Here is a 24,081-nt window from a genome sequence, read left to right on the forward strand (position 1 = left end):
CTCAGGAGCAGCCTCAGGAATTCACCCATGGACTTACACTGGTTTCTGACTCCTGCCTCACATCCCGCCCCAGGGACTTAGATCAACCTTCATTAAAACCTAATTTCAAAGAATGTAACATCGTTCTTATCATCACAGATGAAAGCCTTCCTCATTCTATATCTGCATTTTAAAATACTACTCTAAATACACCCTCTGAACAAGTGTAAGCTACTGTACAACTCTTCTAAAAAAAAGGGACTTATGGAATTCTTTATTTTTAACATATAAGAACCAGTGCAAATTTAAAGCCCTAAGTCTGCATACAGTATATGTTATAAGAGCCCTAAATGAAATTAAACCAAGGTGCAAGCAAAGATCAGGCACACTGACCAGATCATGGTCCACGCAGACAATAAACCCACACACCCTGGTCCTGAGATACAATTTCATGACTATTTTGTCACTCTGGAACTTCAAAACAAAAAGAATCACATGGAGCTTTGCTATTTGACAATAAGACATGCTAGGCATTGTTGCACACCCAAACTAACTGTGTGACATTGTAATAAAGATGTGCCCATGGTATACATGTAAGCCATCTGCATGAACACGTAGAGCCTGACACAGATGAGACACAAAGCCAAGCTACAGGATGCTGAAGGGTCTGACTCTATTGCACTCAGTGTATTGTGTTCTGTCAGATCACCACAGGTTCTCATTTCAGCACATCTGTGCTCATTAGCCTGCAGTACTGATCAAACCAAGACCAAAAAATTCCAGGAATTCAAGAATTCCAAGACTTTGCAGGGCAACCAAGCAGCATAAAAATATTTAAACAATTACATGAAGAAGTTAATCATTTTACAAGTATTGAGTTGTAAGGCAGCTATAGAAAAACACAAGCTTTAATCTTAAAATCATTTATTTCTGAAGGGAAAGTAAGAATACAATAAGAATCATAAGGTGTTTAACAATTAAGACTGTACTGGTTCCTCTTCCTGCAGATCACTGTGTGTTGGAGAAAACCAAGTCAGTAATTACTCCAGGCCGTGTAACAGGTGTACACTAGAACAACAAGTGATCTGGAATGTTCTTGTGTCGCCCCATTCATGCCAAACCAAAATGTGAACCGCGAGGCGTGAGAAGTGAAACCAGAAATATTGCAGTGCTCAACCGGTGAAAACTACACCTTTCAATAGCTTATGAAGAAATGTAATCTGATCACTGTTAAACGTGGATGATGCACTCTGAGCAGAGAGCACAGGGACCCTGGAGAAGGAGGGCATCGGGGCCTGAAGACCAGCGTGCTCATTCAGCCATGCTTCTGCTGCAACCACAGCTGTCCACAGTGCAGCCCAGCCTGCAACACTGCAGCACAAGACCCATTTCCCCAGCTCTGCTCTCAGACTGCAATCTGCTCCACAGCAGAGGGAATCATGTAGCTATTCCACTAAAATGTCAGCCCAGCCACAATGACACTGAAGAAGAGAGGAGGGCCCCGGTCCCATATCGAGAACCACTCCTATCTTCACACCACCTGCAGAATCAGGACTGTGAAAGCTCCAAGAAGCAGAAGAGTGTAAATGAAGTCAGTTCGTTCAGTCACGTAAACTGGACAATCTTTTCACTAACACCGTTAAAATGACATGACTTGTTCTCATATTGTGAAAATGTGTCATTATTTTTGTTTAAGTGTACAGAACAGCAAAAGAGCAGAATTACTCTACGGGACACAACGACAACGCACAGCAGGCAAAAACTATTTTTCCACCTTATTCATAAAGCTAAAGGTATCCAAAGTAAATACTGAACTTAAGTGTAACATCAGTGTAACCAGGTACTTGTCACAATGAAGGAGATGTATATGATTTCATTTAAACTGGCTTTTATATAAAATAAACCAAAGACAATACGGTATAATGTTCTGTGTTCACATGTCAGATATAACAAGGTTTCTGTTATTCATTGTTGCTTTCACTGAGCTTTAGGAACACAAATTAATCATTAAACATTAATACATGATAATGCACCCCTGTTGTGAATAGTGTTTGCATATAAACTGTGATATTTACATGCATCTCCCCCTCAGTTACTGTACTGTATGGAAATGACTCTTTGCTTCTCTACACACACGGGGCTGCTGGAGGCACACAAAGCGCACACACAGGGGCACTTCCTGCAAGCTCTGCGCACCTCTAGTGTGAGTCAATGGCAATATGCCATTTCACCACAGCTTTCCCTATTCCTGTTCATAACAGTCCAGCTGCTGAGCAACTGCTTCTCTTCATACCAATACAATGAAAGGGTGGGTCAGAAAGCCATGCAGTTGTGCCACAGAGGCTGCCTCTGGGCTGGGCACTGCCACAGGGCGGCAGCTGGGATTCGGGGACCACGCGGCATCGCTGTAGCACAACAGCCAGACCTGACTACAAAGAATGAGAGTGATTTTCTCAGATTTTCTACTCAATCTGATTTTAAGCCCTGTGCTCTGTTGTCATACAGGTCATGTTTTTGCCTTCTCGTGTGTGCACATGGTTAGAGAGGGAATTAATCAAAAGCGCGCGGTGTTGATGAAATGTGATTCTGGGCTGTCTGCATATAGACACGGGCTAATTTTAGCTAAGTATCAGGATTAGCAAGGCTGTGGCAGACTACGGTCATGTGTTTCTTGAGGTGTTAAGAGTGTAAAAGATTGAACTTGACGCCAATTTTTCTGTTCTCTTTGCCTCCCGAGCTCCACCCACTCCAAACAGTGCAGGGAAGCAAGAATAGGCAGAGCGCCAACGTCTCTTGCACAGCCAGAACTCAAGTCATTAGAAAAACACAGCCTCCGCAGCTCCAGCCAACACTTCTTCTACCACAATGGCACCTAAACAACAACAGTGGCACTACGCTTCTGGAAAAAGCTGTAGACACGCATCGCTGCTTTTTAATAGTTGATGAAGATCCATCTTCTTACGTTGAAAGTTGTTGGAATTAGACCAATGTTTCTTCCCTTAAATAAGTTCTGCGTGATGAAAAAATTTAATATGGTACTCTTAATGGTTTTATAGCTGCCCAGTCATGTTATTGAAGCCAATATCTTGGTTTCTTTCAAGAAATAGCTGGATGGGGTCCTTGGATCAAGTAACTACTAACTACCAGACTAGATGGGCCGAAAGGCCTCCTCTCCTCAGTAAGTGCTCTCCTGTTCTAGTTCCCAAACATACTTCATCGTAATTAAATGTCTTTAGGATTCCTCCAAACTGGGAGCCCTACCAGACTTTCTAGTAGCATTTAACTGTGACCAAAACTAAAATATTTGGAGAAAGTCCAGGACTCAGTTTCACAGAAGAGGGAAAAAAAAGCAGAATACTGAGATATATTTAACACTTAAAGCTTTTGTGCACTGTCACAGTACAAAGATACAGCCAGCAGGCCTGCTGGACAGGCAGAGTGGTCACGCCTGCACGGTGCTGCCCTCCTCACCTCCACAAGCTGCATGAGGTTCTCGAAGTACTCCTCCTCATCGATGGTCAGCTTGCCGTTGTGGTAGATGATGCGGTAGTGCTCCACCTTGCCCTCGCAGCTCACGCACAGGGTGTAGTCTCCGGGGTAGTTGGTGCTCTCCCGCACGAGGAACAGGCCCGTCTCAGGAGGGTAGAGGAGCCGCTCCGCCTGCTCTCGGGTGATCTTCCCATGGAACCAGCTGCCAGGGAGAGAGCACAGCCGTGGTGAGCACAGAGCACAGAGCACAGAGCACAGAGCACAGAGCACAGAGCACAGAGCACAGAGCACAGAGCCATGCTCCCAGGCCAGGGAGAGAGGAGAGAGCACAGAGCACAGAGCCATGCTCCCAGGCCAGGGAGAGAGGAGAGAGCACAGAGCACAGAGACAGGCTCCCAGGCCAGGGAGAGAGCACAGAGCACAGAGACAGGCTCCCAGGCCAGGGAGAGAGCACAGAGCACAGAGACAGGCTCCCAGGCCAGGGAGAGAGCACAGAGCACAGAGACAGGCTCCCAGGCCAGGGAGAGAGCACAGAGCACAGATCCACCACAGCCATGATCCCAGATGATCAGGCACTACGGGTTAGAGCAAAAACGAAATAAAAATGAGCAACATTAATAGATTCAAGAGATCCAAAAAAACCCAACAAAATTCCCCAACATTTATAGCTCCCTTACCTCTGTTATGACTTAGCAAGAAAACATTTACAATAACAGAAAAATACATTTAGAATGCCCCGCACAAAGAACGTTTGTCTGAAGAAGCTCTAGCTCTAACTTGCCCACAGGTGGTACAAAGTGCTATTTTAGACTTCTCTCCACTTCTCTGATAAAGCTATAATAGAGCGCAGGCCTTGCCGCACTTTGCTCGGACACTGACTGGGTAAATGAAGCCCCGCCGCTCTGTGAACCCGGCAGATCGAGAGACATGAGGTCCTGTTGGGCAGAGCGGAGGAAATGGGGACAGGCAGTGTTTCAGTTTGTCAGAGCCCACCAGCACTCCGCCCACTTCATGGACTGTTAAGTGCTCTATCGATATTGCTGCTGTGGGCTCTTAAATAATTCAGGATCAGCCTGAGTGAAGCAGTCGAGTATGAATGAAGGGATTAATGATTTATAACGCCAACACTAATGTCTGTAACTAGCAACGTACCTTAAGGGCTGCAATGTCTTTCTGTTTTTCAACCAAAATTGAAATAATAGTAATAATAGTCATGATTTTATACATTCTGCTTTTACCAGTCACTTCTTCTAACATATGACAAGTTCTAGAAGACCGGTGTGGTCTAAGCCCTCTCTCTTTAAAAGCTCAGCTGGCTCAGTACAGATTAGAACATGTGCAGTGAAGCATAGCACTAAAACAGAAACCTGTGCCCCACTGTCATACTTCCCCTCTGCCACTTCCTGCCCGCCCATGTGCAAGCCTTTCTTACGGATGGCTGCTTTCTTCACGGAGCATTTGTCTTTTTCGGGGAAAAAAAACAATCTGAACGGAAGCGACAGGAAATCAAGCACAGGTCATGACAACCTGGAGCCAGAAACAAGGGGCACAAGGGAAGACCGCAGCCCGGACTGGAGGCCAGTGCACTGCAGGACAGAACTATTCTAAAACATATTGACGAAATCCATCTAAAGGACTCGCTGCAGATTCATAAACAAGAGCTCAAACAGAAATGAATCTCACTGAGAACAGGAAGCACTTCTCCTTACAGAGGGCGGTGTCTGCCTGGAGACAGCTGCTCACACGTTCTCTTTCACGACAGGGATGATGAGTTCCCAGGACAGGCTGATTGGTTTCCTGCCTTCGTGACCTTTCTTTCACTTTGACATTGTTATCAGACCTCACCAAGGCAAAACTAAGGCTGTTTTACGCCGCCACATGAGTGCTCCTGGCAATGTGGACTGGGACCTCCAGTAAGGAACAGAGTCTCTTAGGTGGCTCTGTAAAAGATTCTCATGAAAGAAGTGAAGGAAAAAAGACTGTGGCTGAATGTAGCCAAGAAGGGCTGTTAAACAGAATTTTAAAGAAGTTAAGGTGCACAATTTAAATTTAACAAGTTAAATTATACAACTTTAAAAGACCTTTGTAGACCTTTGACTTTCAATTTATCTGTAGTACAGCGATAGCATGCTGAACATTTAAACAAATTAAAGAAGGTTTTGAGAAGATGAGTGTTGGCCAAAGACTGTGGAAATGTAGGGCCTTGAGCTCTTTGCCCTCTTTTGTGCTCTTTCCTCTCCACAATCTCAGTCAGCACCGTGAATGTCAGTTGGAATGCCCCAAAACAATGAGATCAGAGTCTATTTCTGTCAAGTTGTAATCACACAATAATTGCATTCCCTGTAATGTTTTTCCTTCTCCTACTCCTTTCACATTAGGACTTCAGTCTGTGTTTAAGCGGCTTAGAGGGGCTTGAGTTGATTAGATTAGTTAGGTTTTCCCTCCTCCTAGCTCTTTAATGCTCTTTAATCTGCGAGATGTGCGACTGAGGCAGGGCAGAGAACTGAATGCTTCAGCGCTGGACGTCACAGTGGTGCCAGAGGTGGTGCCTGGTGGCCTAACGGATAACGCACTAGCCTCCTAAGCCAGCGATTGTGCGTTCAAGTCCCATTTGGGGTGCTCCTGTTCCCTTTTGGGGTGGAGTGGTGGCTCTGTGGCTAAGGATCTGCGCCTGTGTCTGGAAGGTTGCTGGTTCAAATCTCGTGGCCGGCAGAGGAATCCTACTCCGTTGGGCCCCTGAGCAAGGCCCTTAACCCCAACTGCTCCAGGGGTGCTGTATAAATGCCTGACCCTGCGCTCTGACCCCCAGCTTCTCTCCCTGTCTCTGTGTCTCATGGAGAGCAAGCTGGGGTATGTGAAAAGACAAATTCCTAATGCAAGAAATTGTATAGGGCTAATAAAGTGATCTTATCCGGTGGACAGCTGACAACACAGCGCTTCATGAGGAGCGGTTTTCTGGAATAGGAACCTCTTCATACGGTACTGTCTTGGTTGCTTAAGTAGAATATCAACTTTTGGTTAATTTAGTATAGGAATTCCCCGCTGAATGTCACTTTGCTTTTATGCCACTGACTTTTAGAGACTGTGGATGTAAAAATTCCCCTGTCTAAAAGACATGAACTCCCACCCCAAAAACCTTCCAGAGCATAAGAAATGGCAAATAATAAAGTGATTACATTATTACAAATGATTACATTATAGCTATTATTATTTTATAGCTGTATGTTTGATTATTTTTACGCCTCTTCTAGGCGTAAAGTCCTCTTCTAGGACTTTAGGTCCTCTAGACGCAAAGCGAAAAGTCAAGAAGCACAGGCAGACTACGACACTAGATGCCTTATAATACATTCACTCTATCAAGTATTAAATGTATGTACACTAATGTAACCCTAGTATTATACTGTACATACATTTAATTTTAAAGTATTTTGCAGTGTTGCTTTCATCTTCATGCAATACACTATGCTTTAAAAGTACAATTTTAAATTTAATCTTACAATGTGTATTATGTATTAAAATGTTCATCACTCACAGACACATAAGATCACTATTTCTCTCGTGCAATCTCTCTCATATACAAGCTCTCTCTCTCTCTCTATGTTAATTTTTAAATTCACAGTGTTTCTAAAACATTTCAAACAAGGTTAAATTCCATTTAAGTGCTTAACTTAATGGGTCATTACTGTAATCATTCGGTTTCCACACACAAAACGTGAATGTACACTATTGCAGACTTATGTCGTCATGTCCTTGTCCCTTTTTCTGTTGAAATATATCGATTCCTTTGGAGAAATATGTAGAATTTAACATCCTCTGGGAATATTGACATCCTCTCAGTGCCCATTAGCTCATTATTTCTGATGGAAAATATTTCCACCTCTTAACATAATTTCGCTTAGCATTCCCATGTTACGGTCTCCACCACGGACATTAAATGGGGACCCCGGTACTGTTTTTATTAACAGAAAATACTGTTATACAACAATTGAACAATTCCCTACTTAGTACCGTTACAGAATACCTTTCTACTATAGTAGCACTATGTTTTGCATCACTTTATCAGAAAATCTCACAAAATTCAGAAGTTATTAACCAAGAAGTTTTGCACAACACAGACTTTATGCACAAAAAAAATCCCACCTATAGGTGCTTGAAGCACAGGTGTCGCAGAGGCCGGTGGGTGGCCAGCGAGTGGCGTCAGACAGCGAAACTCAGGACAAACCCCCTTGCACACTGCCCGCGAGTGGGACTGGTGTACAAATCAGAACGTCCAGCATGAGGCAGGCTGATCGGATTTCTGCGCTCAGGACTGGGGGCTCCCCACCCTTTTCATAGATCATTCACAGTTATGTTCAGCAGATATTCGTGCCCCTCAAGGGCACTGTCTGCCACTGCAGGGACAGCCCAGCCGAGCCGAGCCCTTGAGCGGCTCCGGCCCGGCACCACCAGCCCACCACAGGTCCTGTACATTTTCAATGCTGCTGTCAACTTAATAGGAGAGCTGTACTGAGCAAATGACATTAGTACTTTGACAGGCAGCTGGTAAAATACAGTACTGATGTGCTGAAAGCTGTACAATAAAACAGTCCACGAGAGGACCCAACTCATTTACAAACTCTGCTTTAAATCCAAATGGATATATAGATGCGTTATGTACAGAACGTCGCTCAGTAGTCACCAACACCGCTAAAACTTGAAGTTGATAAAAGATGCCAAATCTAGGGTTTCTCAATGTGATAGATTTGTGTGAGCACATACAGGAACTTTAATTAGCACAGAAAAGCTTCATTATAATACTCCACTATCTAGAAGTACTAGAGGATACAAACTCACAAGAAATATACTTAGTGTTTATAAAGACCTATAAGGACCTTAGCTTGACCATGTAAATACTATGAGCTTTTACAGTTTTTGCTAACTAAACATATTTAGATCCAAAGTGATTTTCCGCTGCAAAACAGATAAAATCGATCAAAGTTCAGCCAGTCATGGTCTGGCTTGTGCTAAGACATTTAACATGGAATCAAAAAAAAAAAAAGATGGCTGTTATGATCGAATGCTGTACCTCATTGTAAGACGTCATCCATGCAAATGAGTCGTGGCTGCACAGACGTGCCAACACATATAAAGAGGATGCTCACTACAGCAGCTATTGGCAGGAACCTTATTAGTGCTCCTGCAGTGTTCACTATACTCACCTGGGATTTCTTTTGTATTTAAAGGAACCCAGGTGGCTCTGTCTCATGTCTCAGTGGACAAGAGGCCCAGTTCATGGCAGAAGCACAGGGCACCCCAGCGCTCCGTCTGATCCGCTTCCCTGAACGAGCTCTTGTTTCTGCTGCCCACACTAGACCGCACAAGTGCTGGGAGCACGTAGCTGAAGCACTACAACACACTGTTTTAAAGGGGTCTATAACGATCTGGGGCTATAGACACAGAGTGATAAACATGCCCTGTTTCCAACTGACCTTTATTTATTTCCTTAGGTTTCCTCAGTTTGTTTTGTCTTATCCTTGAACTGCTGGCCTTAGTGGTTTGATCCAAATATTGCCCACTCCTCCCACAACTGAAGAGAGCTACATTATAGAGGCTTCTTCAGATTTCACCCTCACTTAGCACTCTCCTTGTTCTCAAAGAGCCTAATTTCTCAGTTAGCCTTTCACATCATTTCTCACCATACAGATAACCAAACTCAAATATCGCGGAAAATCCGAAGATGAGGACTTATTGCAGCAAACACAAAAGTCATATTCATAGGGACTTCCTCATTAAAGCTTAGAATAACCTGAGAAATTACAGTTTTATTTAAACCAAGATTTGAATTCTTTGCCTTCCTATCTACTGCTGCGTGGTGTTCTGGCATTCCTTTGTATTTAATAAAGGGAAGTGTATTTTTTTCACATTCCAGAGAGAGCTATTTAGAGCACTTTTAGGAAGTTCTAACAAGGATATAGTATTGGAAACCTGTCGGTTCCTCTGCATCTGTCAGCCTTCGCAGGCCTTGCTTCTTATTTCCAAGTCAGAAATAACAGAGCCGCTGGTGAGGAGGAAGCTGCAACAGCACTGCTCGGGGCACTGGCCTGCGGACAGCTGTGGCCTTCACTCTCTCTGGGGAGCAGCTTGCCGCCTGCTCGCTCAGTGGAAAAAAGACCATTTAAGTCAGGATATTAGCACTTTACACAACTCCAAAAAGGAGATATTACCACTATTCCCATGGAACAGCAGATTCTACATGCTGATGCTGTGACTCTCACTCTCACACATTTCAGACGCGCAGCTCTTTCGTATGGAAGTGTAAAAGCTGGGTCTGGAGAAGGAGGCCAGGAGAAGGAAGGGCTGTTGTTCTGTTTTACTGTTCCTGTGTTCATGGTCTACGGTTAAAAAATTCAGTCACAAAGAATTGTAAAGCTTTTTAAATTCTCTCTAATGACTCGAAAAAAAACATTTAAATTACAATGGTAAGAATGTAGTAATGTGCTTCAGGTGTGTGGTAACATGCAGCACCTGATTAGATGTTAATCAATTGTATTTTGATTTTTGATATGTACGCTGGACTGTCTAAAACCTTCAAAAAAATCCTGTCTGAGATGGTCAGTTCAATGAGCTGTCAACCTACATCAGCTGAATTGTCTCCTGAGGGCTGGGAGGCACTTTCTCATGACACTTAGCTTCCTGTTATTATATGCACTATTAGTTTTCTGTGTTTGGAGGAACAATTTGTTGTTAATATTGTCACATATTGCATCTGTGTGTCTTCCATCAGCCTAGGGCTGCTAGTGGAAATGGAAGGAGACTTGGCATGAATATTAAAACTGTATGCTCCAAGCTAATGAAATGAATAAAAGAGTAACCTAACAGAACTTGTAACAGTTCAGAATTGATCTTTGCTGGTTTCTAAAGGTACAGGAAAATTATGTTAAGCACATACCATTAAACACATGTACAATGTACTGTATAATGCATTCATAGCCAGTTATTACAGGACTTTTGTCTTTGTATATGTGTTTAATGTTCAGTTAATCTGTATTTGTTACATCTTGTTTTTTTGTTCTTATTCAGCACTCAAGGGTGTTCTAAATACCCTGAAACATTTTCCATTATTCAACGAAATTGCACAAAGCCTCTGACGTTCCTATCAGGCTTTTGTACAGGCCAAGAGACCTTTATAAGTCCATCAGCCTCATTGCATTCTGCATAAGCACTCAACATTTTGTCTGCACATAGCCATGTTGAAGGATGGATCCCAGCCTTGAGAGACCCATCCCCGAGCTTAGCTATCTGGATACCCCCAGTTTTATGGCCGGTGCCCTGACTCCCTTCACTGTGATGCAGACCTGCGATTATATTGATCCACTCCCACACTTCACAGTGGATGTTATACCCTTTTATACCGCTGTTGACTCTGCCTTTTAAAAAATTGCCATTGATTGTTCCATGCAATATATCATATTACATGCGCCATTTAATGTAACACTGTTTTAAGTAATGATACATTCTCATGAAAATAAATATTTCATATAATATGCATTAAATATCCACTTTTTGTTTTTATAGTTAATTCAATAACTACATCTGAATCTTTCTTATTGGAAATACTGAAACTAGTTCCCAGTCTCTTAACAATATATTGACTCAAAGAAAAAACTCAATGAAGTCAGGATGAAGAGGCACAGCTTGGTGCCCTTCCCATGTCCGAATAACTCCCCTTCATCAAGGAACAGCTGCTCTGCATGACTGCACTTACCTGCTCCAGTTAAAACTTTTAAATTCAAATAATTGAATGAGTAAACTGGGAGGATGCAATAACCTTGGAAAAGTGACAATCTTGAAAAACATTAACTACAGAAAACAGAAGATGTAAGGATAGTTCTGCCAGTTCGAGTGAGCCTGCCATCCCAATCTGCTCACATTTCAAGCTTCATTAACACTTCAGAGAAGGATACCCACCTCAGACACACAGGATGTTGGGGCAGCAGCCGACTTTGCTGGGCCAGAGCCAGAGGAGTATATCCGCACATGTTCACTGTGCTATTTACCCCAACCTTTACTACCTATTTACTAACCAACACAACTGTAATGCATGCTTTTCGACAAGAGTCTTGACACTTCAGGGGCACTGCCTGGGCACTAAGCTACCATTGTGCCAATAATGAGCCTAACGCAGGACTGAAACTGATGAGCTGAGAGCCCCAAACAAAGACCAAGAAGGGCTGCATTCATAACCTGTCTTATACTCATATGTACAACTCTATCCCAGATTGAATTGTGGTTCACGAATTGTCTGTTTTATGTCAGACACAGAGCAGAAAGCTTGAATAAGTTCACATTAGTCACAAGGCTTCAGTTTCATGTACAGAACTCAAACTCCCCAGAGAGTATCTCTGCTGTAAACGTTATGTAGAAAAAAGATATGGTTACTGCACTCTTATTGTCAGTGCAATCAACCATGCTATTTCCAAGTCAAAGAACAATAACTTTTTAAAAGTTATTGTTCTATAAGGCTTTATATGGCTTGGCACCTCAATACCTGTCTGAACTTTTATCGCCCTATTCCCCACCTCGCAACCTCCGCTCTTCAAATTCTGCCCTCCTTACTGTCCCCCAAGCCCGTCTACATTGTATGGGTGACAGGGCCTTCTCCTGCTATGCCCCCAAGCTCTGGAACTCTTCGCCCAAGGATATCCGAGAGTCACTTTCTCTAAACTCCTTCAAATCCAGACTCAAAACCTTCTTCTTCAGAAAAGCCTTTACTGAACTGGTTCCATTCTTCACCCCTCTGCTCTTCTTAGTACCACCTTCCACGGTCTCCTCTATTGTTACTGTTGTATTGTTGTAATTATAATTGTGTCCTATTTTGTGAAGTCTTCTTATTTATTGTTGTAGTCTTCTTATTTATTGTTATTGTCATCCTGTAAAGCGCTTTGAGAAGCCACCTTTAAAGCCACCTATTTTTATAAAATAAAGTTTATTATTATTATAAAGTCACAGGCTCCACTAGAACTCAACAGCATGACACAGACTTCAGGGCTGAGTCCAGGACTGAGCTGTACTCACGGCATTAGGCTGAGTTTGCCTCCTGATTTAACTCCTTCCCTTTTTTGGACATAGTTAGCCGGGATGGTACCTTCTCTCCCCATGTTGTTCTTTGCTTTGTACCAGTTTGGATCCTGAAAGACAGCAGAGAATTATGATGTGACACACAAAAAGAGAAAACCGCAAGGAGGCTGATGAGCCAGAGAATGATAAACCCTAAAGCAAAGAAAAGAAACTCTCACACATGGGTCACTCTTCAACACATCACCTGCCCTTTACCTTGCAAGAAACCGCAATGACAGAGGGCATTTCATAGGTGGAGGATACCTCACTTTCCCTCAGCGCTACGCACAGTGAGACAGCAGCTCAACACAGACCTCCTGATCTCTAGTGCCAGAGGAGACATCACTTTGCTTACCAAATTACCATCTGGTAAGGGAAAGAGGGGAATGTTTGTGATTAAAATTGAAAATATTAATATTCAATAAATGATTCAGAACACCAACAGAGAGAACTGTGCATTTCACAAAAACCTGAAACTCTGAAGAGACTTGAACAGGAAGCAGGTGACAGTGACAGTGACAGTGTGTCTCCTTCAGGTCACCCTGCCACACTGGGCTGTTAAATTCATAGTGCCCACTAGGCCAGAATTACCATTCTCGCTCACAGAACAACATGAACACCAGCTTCCCGAGTTTCTATTGCTTAATCATACTCTTAAAGTGGGGGAAAATCATGTCATTAAAACATGCACTGAACTACAGCTCTTCACATGCATCTCAGAAAGGAAGAGAACAGTCAATTTAAACAGTGCATGTTTATATTATACATACCATGGATATACAGCATGAGCGCTATTAAAAAACAAGTGTTTTCAGTGTTACAAATATGTGTTGAGCTGTATTTCTATAATTTTTTTAATGAAAGGATACATTGTTGTGCGCTTCAAGCAGGCGTTGGCAAAGAAGGTCACAGTTTAGCAGTACATACAGTGACACGGCTCAAGGTTACCTTGGTTACTCCAATGATGGTTAAGACATCTCCTTTGCTGAAGGGCAGGTCCTGCTCTGTTGTCCCCTGGAAGTTGTACTTGGCTATGCACTCTGTGCCAGACGGCCATACTGTCTGAAAATGCAAGGGAACAAAGAACAAAAAGTTGCAGGCAATCACTCAGGCACAGTGGAAATGGTACACATGTAAAGAACAGTGTTTTCCATTTTTTTCCATGTTTAATTTTTAATTTTAGGAGCTTTCACTTTAATACAGCCTGGTCTAACTGCATGAAGAAAAAAAAACCTTAGGCTGAGGTTCACAGGGGCTACAGAAGAAACCAAACAGACCACAGGACTCGAAACACAGCCTGCATGCATGGAGCAGCTGAGCCTGGACGGGTAGGCAGGTTGGCCCACTGTGGTCACCAATAAAAAGGGATGTGTTGGCAGGAGTGGCTACTCAGTCACACACTGATCCAACTCTCACTCACGTCAAACGAACACCCTGATAAACTCATTAATGTCTAAAGAAGTTCAGCCCGGGAGTACAGTTGAATTTCAATCACACAACAAATTGAGGAACTTCAGAGAGCAGATTAAGAGAACAGAAACAGAGGTCTGCAAAGGGCTAATTTTGTACCAGTAGTAGAACGTTTTCATGCAAAGAATTACTACCGCATGAGCAAATTACTCCAGCATACTGAGGAAGCTAACACAGTGGGTTCAAAGGTTGATGGTGTGACAGAATTGCACTCTACACACAAATGGTCTCACTTGAGCAGCTGAGTGAACTGCTCTGAGCAAAAACATTTCTTATATTCTAATGACAAGTGGTTGAAAGGGCTGCAAAACATTTCTCATAAATAAGCTTTTCTAGGTGTGTGCTGGGGTGGGAACAGCCTCAAGATCAAACTGATAATCTGTTGCATGTGACAACCTGTCTGCACAGAAGAGTCCACTCAGGGCAGATCTAAGACATCTCGTGCCAGTTCCTTACCTGTGTGTCCCTGAGAATGTCAGTAAGGAAATCTGCTAACAGTGGTCATGCAGTGGAACTGCAATTATTATACCGCATTGCCATGGTCATTAATTTAGATGAAGATCACTGTGAGCCTATTCCACTACAAAATCAATACTAATGCATGATGACAAATACAGTCTGGGAAAGGCTAATGATGACAACTGTGTCACTTATAAATATACATAGAAAAGAACACTTCAGACAAGCTATATGTACGTGTAGCGAGAAAGGGAGAAACAAGAACAGTGATACTGGTCTATATGCTATTGTCTCTCTGTTTCACTTCCACCTGGCAGTGCTTAAAATAAACTTGTGTCTTATAGGGTGGTTGAATGCATTTACATAGCTATGATAGTAAGTGAAATTCTGCACCATATGCGAGATGACAGTTATCCTCAGTGGACAGCACGTGACTGTAGTACACAGGGCAACTAAGCAGAATTATCTATCATGAATAATAAACCTAAAATGTAATCAGCCCAGGGAATCATCATGAAGAAGTTAACAGATCACTCTTTCCACCACACTGCAACTGAAAATGAGAATTTTGACATTTCTAGAATTTAACTGCTCCAGTAAATGCTCTTGTTGGTTATTTCCCCCTTTTTACATTCATATTCTTCCGCACATTCTGCAGCAAAATTATTTTTTATAACTTCAGACATAATATAAGTGCTTAAAGCAGATGTTTTATTGTAGATTACGGGGATGGCAGTTGAACAAATGCAATAATTGCTTAATATTGATTCAACTTTGGGTTGTTCAACGATCAACTTCAGCTTTCAGATTAACCTGACAGTGCTACAAACTGAAAGAGTAACTCCTCGCCTGCTGTGAGGGTCTCTGTTTCCTGAAATGATACTCCACACACCCTTTGTAAAACAAAGGACATCAATTGCTCATTTCAGATTTCAAATTTGATAAAATGTTGGTTAACTGTTGAAACTCCTGCCACTGACATTACCACGGTGAAAGAGACCCGCTTTCTGTTTTATACAGTCGGCCCTTCTGGTCTTCCCAGAGCGAGAAAGAAAGTGTCATTCTTTATGAAAAGGACCAGTCGTACTCGAACCTCCGGTTTTCCACTGGCTGTATTAATTCCCCAGGCAGCCCCAGACTTAATGCATAGCGGAGCACAAAGAGGCCCTGTACACCAACTCAATTGAGGCAGGACTGGCTACAGTTAAAGGACTAAGGCCAGTCACCCAGGCCAGCTTCAAGGAGAGAACAGAACAAGTGCTGCATTGATGGTCTGTCAGACACTCCAGCAGCCCTGATCCCTGATAAAAGGAGTCACTCACAGCTGTGTGCTGCTGTCTGGATTCTTCCACACTTTCAGACTGACTAAACTCCAGCGGTTCAGTAACTACAGCACCAGTCTACAGAAGGAATGAGTCTCCTGTTTTGCTTGTCTTTGTGCGAGAAAATGAGACTAAATCATACAGCAAGACTGCAGGCGCGTTCTTTCCAGAAGGTAGTTGGCCACACAGGGAGACTGTCAATGCTCACAAAAATCTGGGGTGCATTTCCAGTCTTAGTCGAACTGACACAATTCCTTCAAATTGTTGAGGACAACAATTTACTCTATGTATAGCTGGCTGGGGAAAGTGGTTCACATGAGGCAGATGTTAAGTACAATGAAGCAAATCTATTACTGCTGTACTTCTGAGCCATGAGGTCAGACAGGTGCAGAAGGGATTTATCAGGAATGGACTCCAAACACCGAGATATACAGAGCAAAGAGTAGTTGTGTGGCTGATTATGATGAATGAGTGAACAGTCAGTTCAGCCTCTCTAACTCATGTGGTAGCCAATGGATACAGAGACAGCGAGTCCTGTTCCTGACAGATGCCAAGTCATTCTCTCAGGAAGTCCCTCCAGCTTTTGCCACGCAGCCCACTACCCCTTTCTGACATCTTGAGTGCAGATCCAAGGAGTCATCCTCAGCTACACCGTTTCCCAGCAGAAAACCAAAGGAACCACTAACGTGCATTGGTGCCGCTTCTTGGTTTGTCCTTCATCAACCTACTTACAGAACCCTCGATAAGTACAAAAAGAGGTAGTAGGAAAACCAAAAAGGACAATCAGATTTATTCGACTTTGCATCAACTTAATATTTCATAACCACACAACGTTTAAGGCAGGTTAACAATGTCCAAGGGCCTGCGGCTCACAGTGGCTCCAGCAGCCTCTGTCCATGGTGCTGACGCTCTGCCCCCTGGGCTTGGTTCAGGGGCTGCAGGAGTTTCTCCATGTGACCGGACAAGGCCTGGCCATTAACAAACCGCCCATCTCAAATTCTTCTTCAGATTTTCAACACATCCAAGAAGCCCAGATAATTAGCATCTTCTCACAACACACACATACCAATACTAGGTTGGGCAGGCTCTAGGCAAATCTTGCCAAGGGATGGTCTAAACAAGAGATGTGGCAATATGTCCACTTGGATTTGTTAAGTTTCATACATATTAATTATTAAATGGCACTTATATATAATTGATGTTTCTTCGAATTGTATTGGTCACCCATTCATCTTCACAGAAAGCCATACCTTTACACAAAGAGCTGTGAAAGTCTGCCATGCTGCTGTAGGTGATACCCTCTCTTCTTTCAAGAAAACAGCTATTCTTTCTTTTCCTAAAAACTAAATGAGGTGGATGGGCTGAAAAGCCTTCCTGCATTACTTGGAAGACCAGATGTTGGAGTCAATGAAGTCAATGAAGATGCAGGCTGCCCTCATTTCGGTCACTGTACACACAAGGTGCGGGCGTCACATTTCATGTAGTATTCATGGGTGACTGACAGTAGCTCCAGTCAGAGTGTTGGGTCACAGCAGAAAAGTCGAGCAACAGTGGAGCAAAATCACCACGGAGACTGTCAGCCACAGGCTCTCCCAAACTCTGCTCAGGTAAAGGGAGGCAATGAGTTGGCTGCACTCAAGGGAGAAAGAATTAAACTCTCATTCAGCTTCATCACTCTGAAGACTTTGAACACGTTTTTAGGTTACTCTTTATCCTCCAAAGACTTTCTGTACAATACAGACATAGACATTTTATTTGCCGATGGAGTGCAACAGGAATTTGCCTCAATGTTGCATACACCCCATAACACATTTGCATTGCACTGCATATTTCAAGTACTATACAGGGTTTCACCCTTAGTACAGCAGAAGAATAAAAACGATTCATGAAATCACTAGTGTTTTTCTTAACTGACTGATAATGCCCAACAGATTGGAAAAAGCTGAAAGGACAATGAGATGATCTCTGAAGAACTGGGGATTCCCAGAGCAGCACAAAACTGCCCTCAGGTCCTCCAGCATAATGAGGATGAAGCAGTACAGTAGCCTCTCTACCTGGATCCCAGACATGGTGATTCGAATGGGCTGCTGATGTCCTCCTCACTCCAGTCACAGGTCACCTGGTACCATGAGAGCTGTGGGCACAAACACAAAGAGCTATAAGGCCAGTGAAATACTGAGACCGCATCACTTAACACAGAGCTGGAGGACGCGACTGAGGAAGTTCTCAGGAGATATAAAGACCTTACTGGGAAGGATCCGTTTACTACACTTTAGCAATAGAGCCGTTTTTCCCCCATGCATATGGGTTTTGTAACAAATGTGATGATTGTGACTCCTCTACCTGAATTCTGTTATAAATCGTAATTCAACTACATGAAAAACAATAAACGTACGTGTAACAGTAAAAATACATTTCATCGTGTAGTTTTAGTACAGAGCTTCAGATAACAGCACAAGACGGACAACGGTAATCACACTCAGGATTACAATAAAAACAAGCTGAACACTGAGCAGACAGCAGTTTGAACAGTTCGATAAAAGTCATATTAACCACAGTGTGGTTCTGAATCTGACAGGTTAGTTTGCATGAGCCTGGCTTAGCGCTGAAACAAGCTGGCAGGCCTGTGACTGTGATTCAGTAGTCAGGGGAGCAGCAGTGCTCTCCATCCTCTTCCCCACATCTCACTGCAGCCTCAGGTGAGAACGTGACGCCCACTGCTGGCTGCCGTTTCTGCAACTTGCCCTGTTATGTGATTGGTCATTTTTAATGCTGTTCTTTAACTTGTGTATTACACTGTGATCATTGTTTCGATTATCTCCTACTACTACTTCTTGAACAGGATTACCACTCCAAGCTGGACTTGGAGTTACCCTTAAGAAGGGTAAACAAGCTTTCCCTAAACCAAGACACAAAAGATGCACACTGCACTACAGAAGAGATGCTGATGTGGTTACCCTGTGCACCTCTCATATAGAAAGAGCCCAGTCAACAGAAACAGGAAATGACGCACATTGACTGATGAGATGTGAAGCTGATATCTCACAAAGATGAAAAAGAAAAATCGGTACAAAAGTAGGTTTGCAAATGGCATTTAGAAGGGGTTTAGAAATTAAATATATAACTGAAGTATCAACAGTGATTTAAATGGTGATGATAACCTATCTGCACCGTATACCCTGTACTAAACATTAACTGGATATCTGTTGAAAAACCTAAATTTGATTACCACCTGAACCATAAACCTAACCTTAAAACTAAGGTGTGGGGTGTGTAGTAATGTTTTAGAAGCGTTTATAATATCAATAACAAAGTTCTAGGACATTGTTTTAGACCATTAGGCAGAGTGGTGGGGCTTGAAGGTTGCCGGTTCGTATCTCGTGGCCGGCAGAGGAATCCTACTCCGTTGGGCTCCTGAGCAAGGCTCTTAACCCCAGCTGCTCCAGGGGCACAGAGCTTCTCTCCCTGTCTGTGAGTCTCATGGAGAGCAAGCTGGGGTATGCAAAAAGACAAATTCTGAATGCAAGAAATTGTATATGGCCAATAAAGTGATCTCATAGCAGAGACCTAAACTGGAGCAAGGCGAAGATGTAGATGCACATGTCCATCGTTAGAATACTTTTCAAGCCTGCCTTCCTCCTTGGCAACCATGTGAACCAGCTAATCCAGCAAACAAAATCTTTCAAGAGAGAGACAATGACCAGGAAGCATTTCTACCAATTTGGTATGTCTTGCTAGAATCAACTTAAAGGGGTCTTTTCAAAAGTAAGCAGAGACAGGAGAACGGACAGGGTGAGTGAGAATTACTAATTGCCAGAACGTGTCACGAAATATTATCTGCTCCTTTAAAGAAACCAGTATCCACTTTGGGTGCATTCCCTTGCAAAGGCGCTTTAAGACTGTGGGAACAAAGTAGCAGGTCTGAGCTCACAGAGCAACACTAAGGCACCCTAACTGTTCTGGGGCAATTCAACCGCAACTGACTTTACAGTAAGTTAACAGTAGAAGGAAGTCTCTGATTGCTCCCGGTCAGATAGTATTATTTTATCTCTGTCTTCATGACATAGTGATCTAATAGGCACCTAAGACAGCATGAACTTGAGCTAAATATCACATTTCTAAGAGTGGAACTGTCCTAGTACTGAGTGTCTCTGTCACATCAGCTCTGGGATGTACAAGTGGTGTCTCCCATGAAGCTGGGACACTGACTCCACTTCTGATACACCATTTTCACGGGACCAGTCAGGTGTACTATGGCCTAACAGCAGCAGTCAGCAGCCACAGTGCAGTCAGTTCCCATACAGCTCGGGGTCTGACTGCTGTGGATGAAGGGTGAACAACCTTCAGTTTAACATGAAATGCAAACAAATTCCTGTTCCTGGAGCCTGCAAACCAGAGCTGAAAATCCCACTTCAGGCTATCTGGAAATGAAGTGATTAAGCTCAAAGTTTCTCAGTTAATCTTTTTTAAATTTGAAGTTCTACTTTCACTCCTATCATCCAGCCACACAACAGAAAGGTGGTCAGACTGTAACTAAGAATAGTTTCTCAACTGACTCTCATTAAACTATTATATAATTATTCAACAGCCCAATAAATTAAACACCCAGTAGCTCGTTATGAAATAACAAACAAAATACAAAATGCACTGTAATACAAGACAGTTTCCCTATGGTTTTTAGTTTTCTTTAACTTTCTAAGAAGAAAAAAAAATACACAGCATTCCCGTTTCCATTAAAAGATACAGATCATTACCAAAATGTACAAACTGCAACTCCAGTGCCTTGACAAGGAGCCCCAACAGAACAGGATTCTAAAGCTCCAAAGGACAGAAAACCAGGACTGTAAGCTCAAGACGTTTGGAGAGCATATAAATGAAGAGCATTTACTATTATTTCTCACGATTGATCTTGACTGCTGTGCACTGTCACATTCTCCCTTTGGAATAGAAAGAAATAGATTTCCTCCTGATTCCCTTTTCAACTTTGAGAAATCTCTCCCAGGGCAGTTATTTTGTGGATACAGTGGAAAACTATTTGTAATTCAGGTATTGTAACAATCAGCTTTTTTTGCCATTCATGACACTTCTCCTCAAAGTGCTTTATGATTAAAAGAAAATGAGTACATTAATGTTTCGTACAAATACAGCACTATAGAAAGAAAAGACAAATTGTTGCATGCAGACCAGAGCTCACCATGTATAGTTATGGTATAACTTGTTTTGAGCTACTTTAAAATAAAATTATAGATTTCCTGCAAACACAAGTTAGTGATTTTTTTTTTACAAAGGTTTAAATTATTTTTCAAAATGCAACAAAACACTTATTTAAAAAAAGTGGTAATGACATTTAAGATACAAAAAGTCCTCTGGACCTGCAGTCTGCTGCTGCACAAGCAGAGCTAAGAAAGCCCCACTTCTCCCCAGAAGAAGAGTCTCTGGAAATGTGTACAAGCAAGAGGCATGTCAGGTCTCCCCCGACCATGTCACACACTGTTTCAGCTGCAGACAAGACCTGGGCTGATTTCGCAACAAAACTGAGTAGCGCAGTCCAGCGAGGTGCAGAGGGAGTGGTGGTGGAAAGGGGCTTTGCTCAGAAAGTACTGCCCGCTGCCCGGCTTCCCAGCTCGTGCCCTGTGGAGAACGGAGGGGCCCAGCAGTCCTTACCCTCACCACCTCCTCACGTTGCAAGCTCTGAAACAGCTAGTCCATCACGTTAGGAGCTCGCCTCTCCCTAGACATTTAGCTTTCAAGCCTTCGGGAACCAGGAGCTTGCTACATACCTCTCTTGTGGTTGCTACATGGGTGTTTTGTTAAATATCCAAATCAAACAATGGGGACTATGTCTCCATCTATAAAGACTGATGTGGCTTTCTTCAAAATTACAAGAAACAAATGCTGTCTGTCAGCGTTGCACACTACGGTGGCTGCCCCTCATCATGTTCAGCTAACTGTCCAATCCAGTTATATAAATGTTGCCTTTCACTTTTGCGTCTGTACTCACGGGATAAACAGGTTGTTCTAATGGACCAAAAGAGGAAAGTGATATCCTGTGGACAGTGCGAGTTATGCAGAGTCAGGCATGCTGGAGGAACAGTACTTCAGCTGGCATGTGATGGCAGAGCCTGGGTGACTTCTAAAAGCATTAATGGTGATTTGAAATTGAAATTCGAAATGTACAGTGTTGTGTCTTCTGCTCATGGGAGGACTCATCTGTCTGAACACAGATCAGCTGCCTCTCCAGGACAAAAAACCTGCAACAGGTAAAGACTTCCTTATCAAACACAATTGTCTGCTTTATTCTAACATTCCACTTCTGCACCTTACCTTCACAAAAACAAATTCAATTGTCCTCTGAAAGGGTGGCTATACACCTTTTGCTTGAATTGCATGCTCAGTAACTGTAAGAAAATAACTGAAGTTGTAACCTCATTGGAAACATAAAAATCAGGCCGTGTATTCTCAGGTGCTGCTAAAAACATGTAGTAACGATCCTGAAAGCAAAATTGATAGTACATTGAATTCTAGCCCACAGACTGCAAAGAAATTATACTCAAAGCACCCTGGAAGCAACCACTTCTGTCTCTAACTTTGTTGAGAAAACTAAAAACTGATGCACGCACATTCACACAGGAAGCTGCAAAAACCTCCAAAAAAGGGAAGAGACTGATGCAGATTTTCCGATGCCTCAGTCAGAGAGGGGCAGGGGGGTGTTTTCAGTTTTGGCAGGTGGATGAAGTCACATGAATGGTTCCTACAAGAGGAGAGCATTCAGCCCAACGAGCACACCTTCCAGCAGACACCGCCCAGAGAGCAGGCACTCAATTCAAACAGACCGTGTTAATCCCAGCCTAGCCCCTAGGTTAGGCGCCTAGCTTCACAGTCCGCACAAGACACCAATCAGTGTTGGGAGGAGAGTGATTAGAATAAACCTTGGTATCAATAAAATGCCACATCAATAGGTTAACGTAACTATTTATACATACGACAAAATTCAACCTCATCAGGTCACCTCATAGTTTAACCACAATGAAACAAGCAATTTAGTTCATAAGACAACAGGGGACACTACTTTACACTGAGAGCTGTGCTTGGCTGTTGCTGAATGGGTACAAGTCTAGCACAGAACCAAAACAAGCAAAATGAGTCAAACTACCCCGTGTTCATAAATTCTCCAGGGACAAAACCATCAATCTGATGCTGAAGCAGACATCTACACAGAAGTGTCACTTCTTTAAATAAAAAAGGAAGATAAGCTATCAGAAAAATTGTTAAGCTTTGTTTTAGTTATTTTCAGATGAAGTATTTCAAAACGACTCACAAATAAGGTCCTACAACAAAGAAGCTTGAGTGTGCAGTTGGAATCTGATGGCTCGTGGTCAGTACTGCAGAATATGAATGCAGAAAGACATATTAGCAAGACTTCCGTGTGAAGTTATGTACAGCCATGTACACAGGCCATTCAGTTCACAGCAATTTGTCAGAATTATTTTGGTGAATGACAAAACCCAACCTTCACAAATAAGGAGCTGTACAACATAAGATTATTGATTTACCTGTGTCGGGGTTTTACAAGTGTAAAGAGCTTAAATACTATAAGTGTTCTCTACAGGACGCGGTTTTTGGAAACTGACTACTGCATCCTGTGATAAAACAGGAAGCTTTTAATTGCAGTCTGCTGCAGATATTTATGCAAACTATGAGAACCAAATTTATCCTCTACGGTACAGTTTTAAAGAGGTTTACCCCTTCCAGCAGAAATTCAAAAATAACCCTCAACACAACCTGTGCTCAATGAAAAAAACAGAACTGAAACACTTTGACTATATAAAGAACTAAAAGTTTACGTTTATACAACAAAGTTCAACATCTGGTTTTGTTCATAGCATAATTATCAATTTTGCATTTTAACACTTTGCCAAGTGAAATCTTAATCTCTTAATGGAGCCAGGGCATCAGTGATTTTAAAACAGATGACCTAAAAGACTAAATAAGGCGACATAAAAGAGGCTGTACTATATTACCCATTTCAGGAAGGCATCTACAGTAAATTTTTCACATGAAAGGTGCGGCTGTCAATCAGATCGAAAGGTTTCTCATGCTTGTTATCTGCAGTCTCGCGCAGACAGGGCCAGCTCCACGATAACATTCTCTGAGCATAAAGAGAGTGTTTAAACCATCCTTCAAACACAGATATGCACTGAAAATAATTTTAACTACATATTTTAAAACAATATATTTCTCCCCTAAATGTTTTTGTAATGAATAC

General features: G+C 42.6%; 1 protein-coding gene across 6 annotated transcripts in view; it reads right to left on the bottom strand.

The window, feature by feature from the left end:
* cskl (c-src tyrosine kinase-like) overlaps positions 1-24,081 on the bottom strand; it is an 80,904-nt gene that overhangs the window by 10,025 nt on the left and 46,798 nt on the right. For all 6 annotated transcript variants that reach the window (XM_088641497.1, XM_088641498.1, XM_088641501.1 and 3 more), the window contains 4 exons: positions 17,870-17,949; positions 13,513-13,626; positions 12,523-12,635; positions 3,451-3,670 (listed from right to left, as the gene is read on the bottom strand). In XM_088641497.1, coding sequence (XP_088497623.1) covers positions 3,451-3,670; positions 12,523-12,635; positions 13,513-13,626; positions 17,870-17,884 — 462 coding nt within the window. In that variant the 5' untranslated portion in view covers positions 17,885-17,949. The remainder of the gene's footprint in view (positions 1-3,450; positions 3,671-12,522; positions 12,636-13,512; positions 13,627-17,869; positions 17,950-24,081) is intronic.

The sequence above is a fragment of the Lepisosteus platostomus genome, chromosome 7, assembly GCF_059453375.1.
Source record: "Lepisosteus platostomus isolate fLepPlt1 chromosome 7, fLepPlt1.hap1, whole genome shotgun sequence".
Lineage (NCBI taxonomy): Eukaryota > Metazoa > Chordata > Actinopteri > Semionotiformes > Lepisosteidae > Lepisosteus > Lepisosteus platostomus.